Here is a 21,596-nt window from a genome sequence, read left to right on the forward strand (position 1 = left end):
CTTAAATAGGTCACGTAGGCCTAATTTATGCCACTTTTCCTCAGCATTCACAAAAATCGTTTCCATTAATTAAACACATCCTATGTGCGGGCACTGTGCTAAGTGCTTTACACATATGAGATTAACGTCAGCAGTTTTCATCGACTGAAGCACGTCAATCCACACCCCTACTCATCCCATTCACATAGTTCTAGGAATCTAAGGAATGTGATCACAAATCAGTCCAGGCCCCCATATGTCTCTACTGGGTGATCTCTCCCACACCACACCACTGTCACCAGAGCCACCAAGGAGAAGGTCCACACCAACTTACCCGACGCCTCACTGATGTCCTCACGAGCCTGCCATAGTTCCCCTGCCACTTGCAAAGCAGTAGGAGAAAACTCTCTTTCTGTGTGGTGCTCAGCTCTGGGAGCAGCGGCTCGGGACACAGAGTGACACCATTTAACAAGACCCACCCTTGGCATCCACGCAGCCCTTTTCTCCCCAGTGGACGCCCAACTCGAGGGTAGCTGAGCTGGTCTGAGTTGGTCTACCAGCCACCAGCATCCTACCCAGAGCTCCTCCTGCAGGTAGCTGGCTTGCCTGGAGTCCTAACTTCCATCGGTGAATTCTCTTTCTGATGTCCTTTTCTTAAAGTCTTTATTTCTTCTCCTCCCATGCCTTCTGACTTCTAGAAAAGACTGTAGACAACTGACCCCTCATTGCAAACATGGCTTAAGTTGTCCCTCCCACCATACACACACCTTCCAGAGTCTCTAATGCCCTTGGAAAGGGAGGTCTTCACATACGTACGGGGAGGAGCTGTGTGGCCTGACCCCAGCCACCAGACGTAGGTGAGTCTCAGCTCTCCTCAGGCATGACTTTCCCTTCACAGGCTTTGTTGTATCTATTCCTTAGAACAACTCTCTGATTGGTAACAGTCCAATAGCCCACTTTTGAGTAAGTGAACTGAGGCTCAGCGAGCTGTGGTTGACTGGCCCAAGGTTGCACAGCTAAAACAGTGAACTTGAACCTGACTCCATAGCCCAAGATGCTCTGGACTTGGATTCTGAGCAGGTTTTCCTTGCCTGTGCCGAACGCTAAAGGGAAACAAGAACCTGGCGTCTCATTATCCAATTTGGGTCCTTCTTTTAACTGGATTTCAGCCGCCCCAACATGAAGGCTATGCCCTGAGGCCAGTGTGCAACGTACAATGATTTTGAGTGGCTCTTGAAGACAGCCCTAAACATTTAATCAGTCATGTAATGCCAAGTTATCTTCTCGCCATTCTACTCCGTTTCCTTTGGTGACCTTAATTATAAAATCTCTTCGTGATATTAACAGGCATTTTTTACTGTGCTAATAACACTTGCTGGTCTCTCCTTTTAACAAAAACTTAAAAATACTTAGAATTTAATGAGCATTTTTGTTTTATTCATTGCAGTAGTTTTGATACATACTTTTGGTACAGGGAGGATGTTGATATTACATTCATGATAATGATAAGATGCTTTCTTTTAAAATATATTTGTTTAAGTAAAAAGATAGTCAACTTAAAGACAAATATCACGTAAATACAGATGGTACACGGGCAGGTCAAGAATCGTGAAAATGGTATGCAAATTACTGACTTTTGAGAAATGTCCCACTGGGCTAATTCCCAAAATAAGGAGTGTTTTGCTGGGTAGTAGAACTTTGAAGTGGGAAATAGTCATTGCTTTTGAAACAGACGGTACTTATAATGCCAACTTTGAAACATCAGAAGGATCTGGATGTCTGAAGCCGTAACAAAGATGATGGAAACATCGCTGTTGAGAATAGCTCCTTCCACGCCGCACCATCGCCTACACCCAGTTCTCAGTTTCCTCTAGAAAACAGTGAGCAGTCAACAGCCAAGAACTTGCCAGACACAGGAAACCAAAGCACAAACTAGTCTCCTTACAACCAACTGGGACAGGAAAAAGGCCTTGAAAACCTAAAAGTGCCGTTCTTACATAGTGGGCGGGTTTTCTCAGCCTAACGTAGACAGTATATTGACTCTTGAAACTTTTGTGGGTCAGGTTTAAGGACGCCTGGCTTTTAAAATATCATTTAACTCTTTGCCTTTTCGTGGGATTAAATAGCATCCAGGCGGTCTCGGGAGAAGGGGTGTAGTTCCAAGAAAGCTACACTGCTTGCAGTTCCTTCTGAGTGTGCTATAATTTTCTGACAATCAGAAGCTTCCAGAAAACCCACAGTCCATTTTAGGGACATATTTTGTGTGCAGGTAAGCTTCAGTATGAGAAGATAAGGAAAAATAAATGGTCCAAGCTGAAGATCTCATCTAGCGAGAGAGCAAGTCTGGTAGAGGAGGAAGAAGCCCACACAGTCACACACACACACACACACACACACACACACACGCACACAAACAAAGTGATTCTTTTTTTTTTTAAATAAATTTATGTATTTTATTTATTTTAATTTTTGGCTGCATTGGGTCTTCGTTGCTGTGTGCAGGCTTTCTGTAGTTGGGCGAGCGGGGGCTACTCTTCGCTGCCGTGCACGGGCTTCTCATTGTGGTGGCTTCTCTTGTTGCAGAGCATGGGCTCTAGGTGCGGGGGCTTCAGTAATTGTGGCACATGGGCTCAGTAGTTGTGGCGCACGGGCTTATTTGCTCCGTGGCATGTGGGATCTTCCCGGACCAGGTCTCAAACCCATGTCACCTGCATTGGCAGGTGGATTCTTTATCACTGCGCCACCAGGGAAGCCCCACACAAAGTGATTCTGATCCTTCAAGTTATCACGGCAGGGGGAAAACCTGGCTTTTGGAACCATTTTCACCACTTTTTTTTTTTTTTTTTTTGGCGGTACGCGGGCCTCTCACTGTTGTGGCCTCTCCCGTTGCGGAGCACAGGCTCCGGACGCGCAGGCTCAGCGGCCATGGCTCACGGGCCCAGCCGCTCTGCGGCATGTGGGATCTTCCCAGACCGGGGCACGGACCCGTGTCCCCTGCATCGGCAGGCGGACTCTCAACCACTGCGCCACCAGGGAAGCCCTCACCACTTTCTAGCTGTACCATCCTGAACAAGTGACTTCACCTCTCTGTACTTCGGTCTCTTGTCGTGTAAGTGAAGGTCACCATGCTGACCGCTTGGGGCTACTTTAAGTGACATGGTGTATGCAGAGCACCACATGAAGAAGATATATTTACAAATGTCAGGTCCCTTCTTCCTCTCCCACTGCATGTTTTTAAAGCAAAAATAAAGGCAGGACTTGGAACAAAATCAACATAGATAAGAGTTCTTACCCTGGAATCCAAAAGAAAGACAAGAGTCTATGAACACCCTGAAATTATTTGCAAAATATTTTGTTCATGTTTACTTTTCTGAGAAGAGAGACCAGCTCTGTCAAGTGAGTCTCAAAGTGGTCTGTAAACACCACCACCCACCCACCTAAAAATCCTTCAGAACAACTGCAAAAAATATGCAAAGATGACCTCCCAAGTTGGAGCTTGGCGAACTGATATAATGATTGTGATATTGACCTTTGATAGGATTTGGATAACTCCTCTCCTATTTGGGGCAGGACTGTAGATGCCAGAATTACTGCAGGGATTAACAGGGTTTGAAGCTGGGTGTGTTGGACCCCAGCCCTCTGGCCCTTCATAGAAGTATTTTAACCAGATTGTACTTTGGCATGGTGACCTTGGCCTACGTTGAACGCTGATGTAAGATGGAGCTTCGGATGCTGGCCACTGCCCGACTGCCAGGGTAAGGCTGAGTACTGCTTGCTCTCTGAGCACCATGGGATGGATTTCTCTGGACACGTTACCAGAATTTTCCTGAGAAGCTCATGTATCTTGCCTAACAATGACTGTATCGTGTGACCAATCATAGATCCCTCTTTTCATCAGCTACCAGAAACTGTCAAGGCAAACGTGTTCCTTGCCCACAGCCAAGACTGTAGTTTGTGTTTTCTGTCGCATCCCTTCTCCTTACTCCATTTGTACTCTCCCTGCATCTGTATGTTTATTTTTCCTTTGTTACATTTTAAAATACATAACTTAATTTACACTGTTTACATTTGTGTAAAGCTCCTTGAGTTTCTTCTTGGAACAAGGTAGCATAAGCTATGTCCAAGAATGGCACCCGAGAGCTGTTAGCCCCGGTTTTGGTAACAGTCTGACTCTTACTTTTGTTTTTATCTTCCCTTTAGTCAGTTAAAGAGGATTCAGTTCCCACAGGTGCAGAGGAGAATGTAAGTTATGCATTAAATGACAGAATCATTCCATACTCATCTCCGGCATGATGGACCACTGGGGGTGTCAGCTCTGGGGTCCTGGGTTCTTGCATGTTCCAAGTGTTATTCATCCGCTGTAGACTCTTTCTGCCTTTCACGTAATTTCACGTAATTACGTGACTGCCTTTCACGTAATTTCTGCCTTAACTTTGGATAAATATTTGTAAAGCCCATTGAACCAATGCAAATAAAATGCAAAATCAGAGCACACATTTTTAGCATTTGTTACCCTTAAGGGGCTGAAAGAGTCTACTAAACATAAGAACATCTTGCCGCTTCCTTAACGGACAATGATGCTGCACCCTCTGCTTCATCTTACTTCGATCGCTCTTGCGCCTTTATTTCCATGGCAACCTAGATTCTCCACTAACGGTGGTACCCAGGACAGGTAGTTGCATCAGATATGATGGCAGATTGCTGCAGTAGTTGCTGTGAGACTCTTGGTCTCGGGCAGGAGAGCCAACTGTATGGGTCTACACTTGACAGACATAGGTTGAGCCTCACTCTCTTTTTGGCCTTTAATTTCCGAGAATGATGGTCAAAACTTTCAAGACGTTGCGTTCATGTCTGAAGGAGATGGCTCCCTGTGAGACACCACAAAAACGTATCTTTCCAAAACATCTTCCAGGGAGATGAATACATTGGCCTTATGAGTTTCAGACCCAAAACAGCAGCTTTCTGCTCTGAAAGAAGTACAGTCTTTGGAAAATGTTCTAAGTGGGCGAAGTTCACAGCCCCTTAAGATAGAAACTGTTTGTTATCATTTCACCAAAGCAAAATATGTTTAGCTCTTCCGAGGTGTCTCTTGTTTGCTTGCCATGGATGGGACTTGTGTTTTCACCTTTATTTAATTGCTGGAACTGAGCAGAAGTTGAAAATCCAATATGTTCCAGAAAGGATGTCTGTGATGTGGAATAAAAATTAGAATGGCTATGTCGTAATTCTTGTTGGGAGAAAACCCTTCGGAATCTGCTCTGTTGTTGTTGTTACTGTTGTTATTTCTCTTTCCTTCTCTCCATCTCTCCCTTCTTTCTCTGTCCCCCCACCTACTTCTTCCCCTTCTTCCCCTTCCTCTCCCTCCCCCTCCCCCTCCTGTCTCCCCCTCCTTCTTCTTCTTCATCTTCTTCCCCCCCACCCTTTCTTTTTGGAGCCAAATTTAGTAGCTCACAAAGCTCAGGTCTCTGGTAATTCAAATTCTCATGAGTTTGCTGGCTATTTTCTAGCAAGCCTAGGTCTCTGTTTCAGCAGCCTACAAGAGGGACCTCTTCCCATGAACTTTAAATTTAAAAGCTGCAGGTTAAATCCAGGGCAGTTGTTAGCTTCGAAGTTCCAGGTTTTCTGAAGAGAAACTTCTTTTTGGATATTCATGTGTAGTTGCCTATCCGAGGAACCTCGTGTCTCTTGCAGCTCGCATGTGAAAATGCAGAGTTGATCTCCAGCAGGCAAACAGAATGTGTTTTATTTTCAAATTTGAAACAGAAAAATAACATGAATTAGTTAAATGATTGATACTGAAAGATAACACAAAATCAGATAGAGATACAAATGAAAGCAAAATATTGGGATGGCCAAAAAGTACATTCAGGTTTTTCTGTAATATCTTATGGAAAAGCCCAAACAAACTTTTTGGCCAACCCAATATTTTTGTCAAGAAAATAAAGAAGCATTTAAAGATCGCTTTAAATTGCTTAGTCCTACAAATGATGTTTCTATTTCTAAGCTTTCACATTTCATCTCCTAACTGTTAGTTGGAAAGAGCGAGGCTAAAATGTTGTGATCTTGGCCCCATCATCCCCAGGCTGTGCTGCCTCTTGGACCTCAGTTTACTCATCTCTTAAATGGCCGTAATAATATTACCTACCCCTTAGGATTCTTGTGAGAATTAAATGAGTAATGCAGGTAGTATGCATATTTCAGTGCCTGAAACATAGGAAGAACTCAGTAATTCAGGGTTGGCAAACTACCATTAATGGGCCAAATATAGCCCATCACCTGTGTTTGTATGGCCCATGAGCTAAGAATGGTTCTTACATTTTGAATGGTTGAAGAAAAATCAAAAGAAGAATAATATTTTGTGATGCGTGAAAATTACACAAAATTCAAATTTCAGTGTTTATGAATAAAGTTTTATTAGAACACAGACACCCTCCTTCCTTTACACAGTCTATGGCAGGTTTCATGCTACAAGGGCAGAGCTGAGTAATTGCAAGGCCCTTTGCAGGAAGAGTTTGCCTCCCCCTGCGGGAATGTCAATGCATAGGAGTTGTAACAACAGGAAGTGAGTGCTTCCCAGTAATCAGGGATTATATTTCCTCATGAAATTACACACCTCACAGCTGACTCAGTGTCCACGTGGAGTCAAGGTATGTGTAAAACAACTAGTTTAATTTCCTTTTCCCAAGTAAGAGAGATGGTGTTAATCCAAACAATGGATAATACTCTAATCCTTCAGAACAGGACAATTAGGTGTCATTAACCATATTACAAGAGTCCTGAAACAGTCTCAACTTCTTCTGGCTGAAATGCGATTGAGTTTAGTTTTTAAAGTTTCTCTACCGAGAATTTCCAAAACTGATCTATCACCCAGTGCAAAGTAAAGAGCAGGCTGATGTCAACATTTTTCAAAATGTTTTATGAAAAGAAAAATAAGGTGCTTGAAGCCCCTGGAAGTTTTAACGCTTTTCCTAGAATGAGCCTTTGGTCCTAACAGGAAAAAAAATCTGTTTATCCTGACTACGGAAAATATTGAATTCTTTTGTTGTAACCTGAAAATGTTTTGACCACTGGTTAATTGAGGTAATGTTCTAACTAATGGTGGGGGGCTGGGGGCGGGGGTGGGAGCTTTCCTTCCCAGTGACCTATTAGGTCAGGGAAACAGGTATTTCTCTTTCTTAGTGATGAACTTCTCAGTTGCAAGTGAAAGAAAACCCATCTCTACCTGGATTAAAAAGAAAGTGGAATTTATTGGCTCTCATGCTCTCCCTTGGCTCAGCCTTCTTGGCCTGGCTACGTCCTCTGCCTTCCAACATCACGTCAGCCAGTGCAGAGTAAAGGAGAAACTGGTGCAGCAGCAACCCTGCACGTCCTGGAATTTGTTCCTGTTCATTGACTTAAACGGGTTCCCACGCTCTGTTAGTCAGCATCTGCCAGGTTGTGTTGCAATAACAACCAAGCCCCGAATTCCAGTGGTTTTCAACAGCACAGATTCTTTTTTTTTTTTTTTTTTCCTCACTCATGCTGCATATCAGCTGTAAGTTGGCTTGTGGGTGATCCTTATGGCCTCTTCCTACTGAAATCTAGATGGAAAAAGCAGCCCCTTCAACAAGGAGGTGCAGCTGGAATGGCAGAGAGAAAATAGTGCCATGGCTGAGCCATGGAATAGCTCTTAAAACTTTCACTCAGTCGAGGTTTATATCATGTCCACTCACATTCCATTCTCCAAAGCAAGTCACACAGCAGTGGGCATGCATGTGTAATTCTTTTATAGGAAGGCAGAATGAATAATTGGGAAAATTCCACTTTCTGCCACATATTCCCATCCCTGAACTCATGTGACCAAGGAGCTAGGCCATGTTAATTGGCTTAGACCTGCTCAACCAGCTTCATCCGTATTACATAGTATTAAAGTTAGGGAGGATTGTCCTCCCAAAGAAAACCTAGGGGGCTGAGAATGAGGAAGAATGTGAAAGAGTTACTGGGTATAAAAATAAAATCTCTACAGTGTCTTTGCAATTAAATAATCATGTTATAAATCAAATCAGAACAAATCCAAATAAGATTCTATAATTTAAAAATTTAATATCAATATTATTATGTCATGGGTGAAGTTTAAGTGGAGGAAATCCATTTTGCTATAAATCAGTTTCTGAAACTCACAGCTCTAGTAAAAACTGTGTAAACCAAATTTTAAGAGTAAATATGGTATATTACTAGGGGCAAAAAGTGAAACCTTTTGCTGAAATGTGTATTGTCCGTGTTAATTGTACTAGCCATCTACATGCAACATACAATATCCCCTACTGAAATCAAGCAAGGGAGACTTAATTCTAAAATGTAGCACAAATCTGATTTTCACCTTGTCCACTGTACCCAAAGTTAAAGCGTGCAGATGCAGTCATGTATTCTGAATAAGGAACAACTTTTTCCAAAGCTCTGGCCTGGAAAGGAATCAGAAAGCTATCCAAAGAAAAATCAAATTCTTATGTCTGTATATGCAAATCAGATCCTCACTTAGCTCGAATCCTTCTAGATTTCCACACTGGATGTCAGTGGATTTTTTTTTTTTCTTGGCTGCTGAAAGCCAACTTCTTGGCCTGACTTCAAAGCTAATGAGAGTCCCTAGAAGTCCCTTTTTTTCTTCCTACTGAAATAGTTGTGTTTTGAAGAATGGACTCTGGGCTAGGATTTATAAGTTGACACCCCTTGACATTTGGAAAGGTCCAGTAAGAAAACCATTGGCACTCAAGTAAAGTTGATGTGCAAAGTTATTCCCATACAGTCATTTTATCATATGAGTAAATGGCCCACCAGGCTCTCCACACAAAAAATGAACGTGCTGCTTCAATCGCAAATAAATCTGAACCCAGAGTCAGTGAGTCAGACTCTGTTCATTACCTACCTAAGGGCCATTTCCCATTCCTCCACCCTCTTTCTCTTGATCTTAGGTAAGGTTGGCAACCCCAAAGTATTTCACTGTGATTTGTCTAAACCAACAATCCCGTTTTCTTCACCAATAATTAGTCAAGGGGTAAGGATGTGACCTACTTTTGGTCAATGAAATGTAACCTGAGTAGAGGATCAAAATACAGAAGTTCATTTGAAGCCGCTCTTTTGCTGTGACTGTCCTTCCTTCTTAGGACATTGGATTGAGGATGTGATGCATGGAACTGTGGCAACTACTTTATATCCATGAGGCAGCAGATAAAAGGATGAAAGTTCAGCATGACAAGGATGGCAGAGCCAAAGGATAGAAAGAGCCCAGGTTATAGAAACACTGTGGAGCCACTGAACCAACCCCATAACTTCCTACTTTCAACCTTCTTCTTCCATACTGTTATTGGTTAAGTCACTATTAGATATTCAGTTACTGGTAAACAACTCCATCCTCATTGAAATGACTACTTGCCTGTGGTGTGACTTTGGCTAAGCCATTCACTCATTATGATTCTTGATCTATAGAATAGGGATAATGTTACCTACTCTGAGCTGTCTTGAGTAACTCAGTAACTCTTTATTGAGGTAATATATTAAAAATACCTTGTACAATGTCTGACATAGTAAGAGATAGTTATTGATATCTTCTCTAAATAATGGACGTGTGCGTGGTGGGTGATTCCAGATAATTCATGCCCGTGGAGTAAATGGCTCTCAAATAGCCTGAGTAACAACCGCTAGTGTTAATTAAGTGCTTATTACATGTCAGGCACGGTTCCAAGAACTTCACACGTGTTGCCCGATTTAATTCTCAAAACAACTTTCTGATGTGCATACTATCCCCATCGAGAAATGAGAAATGAAAGCACAGACGTGTGGAGCAGGAAACTTGGATTAGAGCCCCTGGAAGGGGTAGGGTCAAGATGTAGGCCCAGGCAGGCTGGTCACTCTACCAGGCTGCCTACATTTCAGATGCACCCCAGGGCTCTTGTGGCTGAAGCTTATTTTTCAGAAATGCAATTAAATTAAGTCAGGCCTGGATGCGGAAACCCAGGACCACATTTGACCACTAATCCAGTCTCTTATCTGGCTCTAGTCTCTGCCTGGTTTCCTAAAGACCGGCCTGGGTTGAAGACAGACAGCCCAGCAGCAGAAGCCTCCTCCCAGTCGTGCTTTGTTTGACTGTCCAGTGGTTTTAGTGTTTTACTGTCTTTCAGTGGGACGACTTAACTTTCATTTGTTGTAGTTCCCACCACTCCTTTTTGTCTTAAACCTGGTCAATCCATGCTGACTTCACCTGCCTTGCATTCTGGGGACTTTTGACTTTATAACTCCCCAACCTAGATCTTAGATTACAAAGGGAAAATGCTGCAAGTTGTGTCGATACCTTAAGAAATGGAAGGTGGGGAGAGAATGCTATGATTTAATTGCCAGGTTTGGGGATGTTTCTATATGCTGATTCGTTGATGGGCACCTTCCTGCTTCAGCTGACAATATAAAGATGAAGGGTCCTTCTCAATTTGGATCATCTGGGTTATTTGCAAACCAATGGTATATTCCGCATGGAGGAACGGAAAATGATTTCTCCACAGTCATCCTGTGTTTTTAGAAGTGACTAAGTTCCCTTCCCCTCCTCCCTAAGAGCAAGAACAGGATTCGGAGGAAGCTGGGGGTCTGGCACCAGCCAAAACAAATGCAAAGATGCCTTTGGCTCTAGAGGACTTCTCTCTGCGGCAGAGATGACAAGTGTTTGTGTAAAGGGCCAGATAGTAAATGTTTTAGACTTTGCCGGCTACATGGAGTCTCCGTTGCCAATTCTTCATCTTTTTAAACAATTTTTCCAACCCTTTAAAAAATCTAGAATCTATTCTTAGCTCATGGGCCATCCTCAAACGGGCTCTGGGATGAATTTGGTAGTAGTTTGCCAACCCCTGCCTGAGGAAATGAAAAGGAAATTATAAAACTCTTTCCAGGACAACTAACTCTGTCGCGTTGCAGGGACCAGTGCAAACACAAAAGCTGTCCCAGGTGTGACTGGGGCACAGCCCAAACGGAGTGAGGCAATGCAAACGAACAAAATCTGGAATCAGAGCGCAGGTGAACCATCTAAGGGCAGGGCTTCCATCTCAGCCCCCCACTGGTGGCCATCCCTTCAGACATTCAAGGGGCGCTGAGCTCACGAGGTACACTGCTGGGGGCCACAGGAACTTAGCCAGGGTTCTCTTGCCGAGTTCATCCTGTTTCTGAAAGCAGGAACTTCAGTTAAGTAACAAGAACAAGTGACTGGTCTGGGGAGAAGTGGGAAAATGAGTTAACAAGGAAGTCAAGCCCATTAAACTGAGAAGCTTTCACGCTATCCTCTCTTGCAAAGAGGACGGTTTCTCCACAGCTGCAGCGAGCTAGGATGTGCAGTGGAAAACATCCCGGCCACTGTCCTAAGATTGTACTCTTAAGGACATAATTACACAGGCCAGGTGTGATCTACCTTTATGGGAGACCAAACAGGTGGGTCTGATAGATTGATTGGAAGGGGTATTGAGCATGCTCTGAAGGGCAGTCCTTAAAAGGGACTCCCTATCCAAGCCTTGTAGCTTCCCAGGGCAGGAATTTTGTCTCTTCCACTTCAGCATATTTGGAGAGCACATGATACGATGTAAGTATTACTTCTTCAAGATGTGCCTGTGTATAACCTAGACTCCAAACTGTAGCTACCATGTGGTTGAGGGGAGAACCGGGACCCCACTTTATAAAACATGTCTGGGGGATGGGGTTTTTTTCCCACTGTCTTATTACCTGGCAAAACAATCCAGGTGGTGTGTGAATCACAGGTAGAGGCTGTAAAGTCCGAAGAAGTAGAATCAGCCTTACAAACAGTGGATCTCAGCGAAGAAGGAGATCGCACACCTGAACCCACAGAAGAAACGCTCAAGAGCGCAGAACGCAAAACACCAAGACCCTCTCTGATGGCGTTTCTCAGACAGATGGTAAGCCCTTGCTTCCAGTTCAGGGAAACTGAAATACATACATCAGCTTCTGAGACCAAAGAGCCCAGGTCAGGCGGTGAGACATGATTCTAGGTAGTATAGATGGAATATAAACCGAATAGGAGTTGAGAAAATTCCCTTTCGTCCTCCTGATTTAATCACAGAGAATGTCTCTCTTTATTGCTAATTTTCCTTAACCTTTAACCCCTGCTAACTGCCTTCTTAACAAAGGAGGAGCTGGCCTGGGCTCCTGAGCTGTGGCAGACAACAATACCAACCTGGAAGTTAATAGTGTTGCTTACTTTTAATTTTATTTATTTTTAAAAGTTTCGCTGTGTATTTGGCAAATGATCCCATTCTCCTCGTTATGGTAATAATATGCAGTTTCCTTTGAAAGTACGTTTATTTACATAAAGAACATAAGGCATTTTTAAAGGATTAAGTAATAGTTCAAGTTATATTTTGATGTTGGAAAACTTCTGAAGGGGATGTATGAGTGACACAAATTTGGGCAAAGCTTGTTTATAGATAATTCCAGAAAGGGTATGATATGAAAGGAAATGACGATTTCCTAATAGTGAGGGTGTATAATTTAGTTGGTGAATTGGCCATGTTTTTAATTTCTATAGAATGGAAAGAATCTGGGCAGACATCTTTGGGCGTCTGTGAAGAGTCATGTGCATAAAATATCTAAACTTAATATAACGCAATCAAACCCCAATCGGCTGGAAGACAAAAAAACAAAAAAACATGTAAAAGGTCATTGGTTTAATTCTCTTTTAATGAAAAACAAGAATTTCATTATAGTGTGCCTTTATTTTCAGGAGTATTTGGGAATTAATCCTTTGAGAAAGCAACTCTCTAATTTCACAAGCTCAATCTGTTAAGGAATTCTTTCTAGTCCACAAAACAAAACAGAACAAAACCCTTGCCAGTGGGAGATGAGGAATATTAGAAATCACTGTTAGAAACTGTTGACAGGAATCATTTTCTTTTATTGCTGAATTCTCATGGAGTAAGAAGTACTGGGCAGCCTGCATGGCTGGAACCCCATCTGTATTCCTGGCCATTTATTCTGCAATTTGGCACTGAAAATGGGCATCAAGATTTGAGATTTTTAAATCAATTTTTACATGACATCAGGAAAGAAAAGAACATTTGGCCTCTTTCTGGCAACCCATCTACATTACAAATGGGATCCCCAAATAGCTCATCACAACATTGAGGATGGTCCAACTTTCTCGTTTCTGGATGGAGTTGAGAGATACAAAAAAAAAAGCAAACAGAATGACTTTCTCTTCCAAATAATCAACATGAGACTTCTTCGTTTAAAAGGGAGGAAAATACAAGAGACTCCAAATAAAGCATGAAAGACCTCTAAACCACCCAATGCATCCATTCAAAACAAGTCCTTAAATTCAAGTGAGGTTCCTTGAATACTTAAATTCATCCTCTGGAGTTATCCATTAGATGTTGTTTGGGGATATTTTCTAGCAGTAGAAACTGTGTAAGTCTGAACAAGTTGGAAACAAGCGTCGTTTGGAATTGATTCTCCATAGGATAGGGATGGGGTAGAAAAAGACACATTTCCCCGAGTAATCCTCCGTCACTTCACAGTGCCAGGTCTTGCCAGGTCTTATAATGTCGATTGTTCTTATTTCCTGTTGCCCACTAAAAGGGTTATACCTGGAAACTTGAATATTATTGCTTCCTTTTAATGTTTAAACCCCCAAGCTTCCATGATTGTTGAGATTTCCCCTAAAATTCCAGATTTCTTAATTATTCTGGTCTTGCATTCTGTTTTGTTTTCATTAGAACATTATATTCCCATTGCAGTTAATTCAGATACACAAAAGACAGGGTTTTTTTCAAGTTTACCACAATTCCCACCACTCCCTATTGCCCCACCCAGGCCACCTCCCTCATTGACATTTCTGGTCTATCCCATGGGTATTTGAGTTTGCAGCCCCAGATACAGAGCCATCTCACTCTTTATGAGAACTTCATTGAATCACATTGTCTGGGTTTATCGTGTTCTGATTAACCGTTGCGCTATGGATGGACATTTGGTTTCCAACTTTCTGCATTTCATTTATTCACTTATTCCACAAATAATTATTAAGCTCTCACTATATTCTAGACAATACAGATACGTAAATAGATGTGGTCCCTGTCCTCATGGAGAACAAAGCCTAGTAAGGAAAACAGACTTATTTTGAAGTCTGTGCCGTATTCAGTGAGCACGCACCATGTATCTTCCACACGTGATCTCAGCTGCTTCGCTAACCTGCATGAATATCGTTATACGTCTACTTTTTGCCCAGGTGTTAATATCCCCGTAGTGTAGAATCCTGCAAGTCAGCTTCAGCAGTTTTTTTCAGGAAACACTTTTGGGTAATATTTCATAGCTTCCAAACTAAAGTCTTTGGATTTATGTAGGGAAAAAAACAAACAAAAAACTGCTTTAAGGGCTTGAAGATAGAGGCAGCATCTGGCCCATCGCTATGGGATTTTTATTTTCTATTTCTTTTAGTATGTGCCTGAGCATTATAATTGAATAAGTGAATGTTTTAAACTGATTTTAAGTATTTTTAGCAAAATATAGTTTTTAAAAGTAATTGATTTAATAGAAGAGAAAACTCAATTGCAAACACGTCACCCTTGTTTTGTAATCAGGGTTTCCATTCATCTGATCATTGATTTTCTACTTTCTAGCCTTCCCTTCCCTTAAATTTCTTTCAGATAGCGTATTTTACTATCCCAAGGCAAAGTACTTCTTGGTTGAGTATTTTTTTTAAATAAATGCATTTCCCAGTTCATTTCTAAAGTGATCTTTTTCTTTCCAGAAATTAATCTTTCCTAAAAATAGAAAGAAGATCATTTTTCAAATAATTATATTTCAGGGAAAAGAAAATAGAGTCATATAAGTCCTAACATTGCATTGGGCACATGTAGATATAGCACTTCACAAAAATCCTATGGGCTCCTGCAGACTTTCGAAAAAATTGCAAGGAATAGCTAAGACATCTGTCACACCCTAAATAGAAAAAGAGTCTTATGTGTATTAATTCAACGGTATGTCAAGAAATTGGCTATCTGAAGCACTAGTATATTTTTACAAAGTGCGTGGGTGGAGAACTGTATTCATGTACCCACAAACCAGGTAGGCAGATGAAACCAGAAAAGGTGGTGGATGGAAGTACAAAGATAATAGATTTATACTTTGTCAATATTAGTAACACCTTACACTTGAAAAGTGCTTTCTCCTGCAAACCATTGCCACATACATTGTTTCATTTAATCCTCCTCCTGTCTCTTTCTCTAGACCATTAGTTTTGTAAGAAACTCTTTGTTGGAATAACCTTCTCAGGCTTAGATAAGAAAGACTCTTGAACTTTAATACTGGGCAAATTAAAGGCCCAAGTGAGACAGCCATGAAATCAGAGGGATTTTGTTAATTACACTCAATCTAATAAATCTAAGAAAACCTGCTGAAATTGACTGTCTTGTGGAAAAAGGAGAATCGTTTGTAAGGATAATTATAAAACAACAAACAGGCGTCTTTTAGCCAAAGTTTTTGATCTCAACTTCTTCCCTGAGTGTTAAAATATGAATATTGAGTTGTTCTTTAAGGTAAGGTTTCTGAAAGTAGCATTTGTTGGGGGCAATTCCTGTCTCCATCAGCGACTTGCATTCTTTCCTACCCTAAAAGGGGACTCTGGAGTCATTTGGTGGGTCTCAGCTATTAATAGTAATAATAATAATAGCTACTGTTCTAAAAACCCTGTGAAACAAACACTCTTCCTGCCCCACTGTGCAGATGAGGGCATGAAGACTCAGTGTTTAAGGGACCTGCCAAGGTCGCGGAGCTGGTCGACAGCAGAGCCGGAATTCAGAGTCAGGCTTTCGTTGCTTCGAAAGCTGAGCCTTGTCACTGCTGCCTCCTGTGCTGCTTCTGGCAGCCATTTTCTTGGAGAGTAAATAGAACAACCAGAGCTCCATTTTTGTGATTCTCCACCTGAAATTACAACAAAGCGCAAGAAAGCAGAATTCATACACGTCTTACATAAAGCTTGGACGAAAGTTTTCTGAATATACTTGTCACCAAAGCGAGATTTACCTTGGCTGTGTCGTTTTGTCTGAATTGTCCAATTCCATTTCAGGTGAGCGTCTTGGTAAAACACAAAGATTGGACTCATAACCTCTGTTTATCCTGGAACTTTCTAGCAGGTCCAGTTCTTTAGATTTGTTGTAATGAGGTTGATTTAGTAAACAGTCGGGCTCCTCTACTCACACTAAATTAAAATATCCCAATTCTTCCTTTAAATCGCAACTTCAGTTGGGATAGATCTCTATCAAAATACATTTGTATTCCTTTCAAAGAGATTTGAACTGACCATCAAACACTTCCACTAGAATTTTAAGTACCTAAGTGATATATATCAGAGATGCTTCCAACATTCTTCAGAGTATCAAGCTATAGGAATGCATGACACAATGAAAGAAATTTAAAAGTGATTTCATTAATATGCAAGGCTTGGATTCACAACCAGATCCCATTTCAGCACCGCAGGCTGGATGCCCTGAGATGCTTCATCTTGGATTCTCGTGAATAAAAATAAACTCTTTGTAGAGAAACTTGCTCAGTATCATACTGGGAAATCTCCACAATTACTTAATAGTCTTCAAACTGTTCTTTAAAGTACTAAATAGTCTCTGAAAGCATTTTTGTCTCTTTAAACAGCAACTCTGTTTTTTGTGACAGCTGGGAAAAATAAGCTTCTGAGGTTATGGTCCTTTGAATAGAAAGCCCAACAGGAACTATTTTAATTTGTCACTGAAAGAGGGCTCTGCAAAGAGGAAAGAGGAGGGGTAGAAAGAAAACAAAGGAGAGAGGGAGAGAGGGAAGGAGAAAGGAAAGAAGGGAAGGAAGGAGGGAGGAAGGAGGGGAGGAATTGTTAATAACTGCAGGTATTGAAGAGACCTCAGATGGACTTAATAAGACCCTTAGTCTAAACTCAGCATACAGTCACCTTTGCATAAATACCGTTTTATGTGCCTCAAAGTGAACAACAGAGAAAAATCATAGAAAAACTCGAGGTATTCTCCCTTTTTTTTTTTTTTTAAAAGACTTTTAACCTATTTGCAATGATTTCCCTGGCAGCATGACGGTCTGTTTTCAGGATGGTAGTAGCCTAGATCCACTACTGTCAAGGGAGCCTTCTGATTCAATCCAAATTCTCCCTCAAGGGCTAGCTAGGAAAGGAAGGAAGAAGAAAATCAACTTTAACCTTAAACTGGCAGGTACCTAACACTAACCAAATTGAAACAATTAAAGGGAAGTTAAAAATCTCTCTCTCTTAGCGGGTGTAACATGACTCCTAATTATCCATTCAGGTTTTGCTTTAAAAAACCATGTTGGTTAGTTTTTGCCTTTCAGCATTCCCTAAAGGCTGCCTCATGAGGACAGGACCCTGTGTTCTACAGGACCCTAGGGAGTATGTTTGAGTAGGCAGGGCAGTTACAACACAGCCTGAATTCTGGAGGCCCCGTGAAATCCCAAAGTGGTAAAACTCTTGGGTGAGAGCTGAAAGAGCTAGTTGCAGGGAGAGAAATAATAACTGAGAGCCCTTTCTTTTTCTAAATGTTCTCAAGAAATTGGTCCTTGTAGAACAATGCAGAAGACCTAGAGGAAGAAAAAAACCACCTTCCATCTGAATGGGTCTAAATTGTACAAAGAGAACAGATCCTTATTTGCCCTTGGGTTGAGCAGCTTGGGGAAACCCATGACAATGATATCTCTAAGAAAAGTGCATGGAACTTCCAGACACCGGGAGTTCAGGCTGAAGAAAGAGTTCAGGAATGGCTTCTCCATTCCTAATCAATGAAGAAGTAGGTATCAAGGTCCTAGTAGCCTAGCTCTGGAAAGGTTGCTTTGGGGGTAGGAAGGATATTGGAATTCTCATACTGTGTTCAATCATAGACAGTCCTAGTCAAGTCTTCTGAATCAGAGAACAGCACCAAGCAGTAAAGATAAGCATATTTGTGCCCTGATGATAGGCATGTCCCATAAATATCCCTATCTGAGATTTTCAACCTCCACCTTATCCAAGCCCTTATCATTTTTCCTAATTAGGTAGCTTCATAGTAGATGCTCAATAAGTGTTTGTTCGTTGAATGGTACCTCCTACCTTCTACGGGCAGTGTGGGGAGGAGGTTAAGAATGTAGAAGATGGGGCTTCCCTGGTGGTGCAGTGGTTAAGAATCCGCCTGCCAATGCAGGAGACACGGGTTCAAGCCCTGGTCCGGGAAGATCCCACATGCCGCGGAACAACTAAGCCCGTGTGCCACAACTACTGAGCCTACGCTCTAGAGCCCACGAGCCACAGCTACAGAAGCCCGCGCGCCTAGAGCCGGTGCTCCACAACAAGAGAAGCCACCGCAACGAGAAGCCTGCACACTACAATGAAGTCGCAACCAGAGAAAAGCCCGCGTGCAGCAACAAAGACCCAAAAGCAGCCAAAAGTAAAAAAATAAATAAGAATATAGAAGATGGACTCATTGCCATAGTGCCAAATCATGGCTCCCAACCTGCTACTTCCATGACCCATGTTAGTTTCTCGAAGCTTCCATTTTCTTGCTGGTAAAACAAGAGCAATAAAATTGTTCCTCTGTCTTAAGACTGTGGAGTGATAAATAAATGAACTAACGCATGTTATTATCTCATTTGGTACAGTTCCGGGCACTTAGCACTCCACTAAAAGTTAGCCTTTGTAAATAATAATTTTTATTATCTCTGCTAATATGAGTACCCTATCTCAGATTATAGAGGCGCATAATATTAACCAGTAAAAAAAAGTACTGAAAAAAAAAAAAAAAAAGTACTGAATGCTTTAATGTTTGTAACTGTTCTCCGTGCAGGTGTTATATAGGTTCTTGCTGTCCGCAAGCAGAACAGCCAATATAATAACAGTGGAATCTAAAGTCTTCTTCTTTGTGCCACAGAGCTTAACCTCCACTTCTACAATCCCTCCCTCTAGCCAGGAGGAGGAGACCGTAAGCATTGAAAAAATATGTGGGGTTAGACCTGAGTCCAAATTGTTAATAACTGAACAATTCATTGCCAGACTTCTTAGGTCTTCTATCAAGCATCAAGCATAGAACATTACTAAATCCACAGCTAAAACTACAGACTCCAGTATTGGTCTGTATTTGTCTATGGCCAGTTAGCTTAAAGCAGTGATGCCTCAGAATCACCTGGAGGGCTTATTAAAACACAGATTGCTGGGTCCCAACCCCGAGAGTTATTGACTCAGTAGATCTGGTGTAGTTCTCAGGGTTTGTATTTCTGTCAAATTCCCAGGTGATGCTGAAGCTGCTGGTCCCGGTGTCACACTTGTAGAACCTTTAGCTTAGATTTTTGAGTTAAGGGCCCAAATCTGTGACGTCAGCCCCATTCAGCCCTGTCCCTGATGCCGCCGGCCACAGGGGGCACTAAAGATTGGAAAATAGAGTGTTCGACAGTCCATCACTCCGCCAGGGGCAAAAAATACTACAGCAAAACACCCACCACTTAAATGTTACCAATAGATAGCTACCAATGGTTTAATTGTTTGTTTACTTATTCATTCATTCTACATGTTCAACCACCTTCTGGTTCCAACATCAGTATTTTCATCATCATTTATTTATCCCAGAATTACCTAATCCCAGGGTTTAAGACTTTTATTGTAGTTATTTTTGGAGACCAACACTTGAATTTAATCAGGCTCTGGTTATAGACCACATAGAAATCATGTGACTCATGAGGAAGGCGTTTCTAGTTGGTCTTCCATTTGTCCTGACCTTGAATCTCAACAATGAATGACTGAGGTTATCCATTTCACAACCTCCCTTGCATTCTCCATGTTGCTGTGCTTGTGGTAGCTGAAAGGCCATTGTCTGTTTGTTATTTTAGTCAGTGAAAGGGGATGGAGGGATCACCCACTCAGAAGAAATAAATGGGAAAGACTCCAGCTACCAAGTAAGTGATCTGTGAACTCGGTTCAATGGTGGGTTCAGCTGGCATGTTCTTGGTTCTCTGCAGCCTCATTTCTGATGCAATTCTCAACCACAGCCAACTCATTTGATGTCTCTAGGTTGGGTGCCTGCTGTATACCAGGCACCATTTTGGGCTTTGCAGATGCAAGCACGAACAAGCTAGAGTTCCTCAGCTATTTCTTACCGCAAAGCACCTTCATGTGCTCTTCCCTCTCTCCACATGGACAATTCTTTCCCATTCTTCACATCTTGGCCTAAATGTCACCTCCTCAAAAAGCTGTTCCCTTTCCACCCATCATCCCTGCATCTTGTCCTTTTACTTCATGGCACTTGTCACACATTGAAATAAGTCATTTGTCCATTAGTTATCTGTCTCCCCTACCCCTTCCCGCCCCTGTCTGGAGTATTTGTAGAGCAAGGAAGGGGCCTCTTCTATTTTTTTTTTTTTTTAATCACACTGCATGGTGCCTGGTACATAGTAGGAGCTTTTTCTGGAATAGATGTGTGAAAGACATGGGGTCAGGTGGTTCGTTTCTATCATTTTCTCTATCCTAAAGAGACAGCTATGACATTTTTATAAATATATGTATTGTTTTTTCCCCAGTGGGATCATCTCATGCTCAACACCCTATTTTATAACCTGCACTCTTTTTTAACTTAGAAATATACCTCCACAAAAATGTCATCAAATATTCTTGTTCTAATTTTGGTAATACAGAGATGTGGTTAAGAGCATGGGTTGCAGACTCAAACTGCCCGGGTTTGAATCCTGGCTCAGCTAGTTTTTAGCTGTGTGACCAAAGGCAAATTACCAATCTCTCCATGCCTCAGTTTCTCATGTGTATAATGGAGCTAGGAAAAGTGCTGCCTTATAGGGCTGTCATGTTTAGGTGAATCCATACATGTAAAGCGCTTAGAACATTCCTGGTGTAGGGACTCAACAAGTGTTAGTTGCTGTGTTTATCAGCATGAGCTGCCGTAACAAAATACCATAGAGAGGAGAGAGAATGAGTATTTTGGTGTCTCTTCTTACAAAGACACTAATCCTGTTGGATCAAGGCCCCATCTTTATGACCTCAATTAACCTTAATTACTTCCTTACTCCAAATACTTTCACATTGACTTTATATGGCTTCACCATATAAAGCCATAGCTGTTCCTGTTGTTCTATTACTATTATTATTGTGCTTCTGATGAGAAATTATCACCCTGTAATGTTGTTCATATCACACACACACACAGATTCCAGCAATTACTAAATAATTTATGATATTTCTACTTCCATAATAATTAGTTTATCCTGTATATTTCGACATGGAATATATTGCTTTTTAGTGCATTCAAATTATTTTCATTTTTCTTTTTTAACTTATTACTATACCTGCCCCCCCCAAACCCATACTCTGGACCACTTTGGAACCAAAAATCCCAAAGGTTACTACCTTGGAAACATGATAAACTTACGTCATTCACCATGAAACACTGAAATATGTTTGTACATTTTGTCTGGAATCTGACAGTGAAACAGTTATGCCAGTCATTTTGGTGATTCTAAAATCTGAAAACAGTCAGTGGAAATTTGAATGAGCTGGAAACGTCATTCTATTTACACTCATCTAGAAATGTTTTGAGCATTCTATTTTCCAGGGCTTTGGA

General features: G+C 41.6%; 1 protein-coding gene across 1 annotated transcript in view; it reads left to right on the forward strand.

The window, feature by feature from the left end:
• BCAS1 (brain enriched myelin associated protein 1) overlaps positions 1–21,596 on the forward strand; it is a 106,951-nt gene that overhangs the window by 76,898 nt on the left and 8,457 nt on the right. Inside the window, exons 8-10 of the mRNA XM_027086956.1 lie at positions 4,180–4,221; positions 11,727–11,900; positions 19,858–19,923. Of these exons, the coding sequence (XP_026942757.1) occupies positions 4,180–4,221; positions 11,727–11,900; positions 19,858–19,923 (282 nt within the window). The remainder of the gene's footprint in view (positions 1–4,179; positions 4,222–11,726; positions 11,901–19,857; positions 19,924–21,596) is intronic.

This window comes from Aethalodelphis obliquidens, unplaced genomic scaffold (genome assembly GCF_003676395.1).
Source record: "Aethalodelphis obliquidens isolate GAN/ISIS:26980383/991018 unplaced genomic scaffold, ASM367639v1 scaffold57, whole genome shotgun sequence".
NCBI classification, from domain to species: domain Eukaryota; kingdom Metazoa; phylum Chordata; class Mammalia; order Artiodactyla; family Delphinidae; genus Aethalodelphis; species Aethalodelphis obliquidens.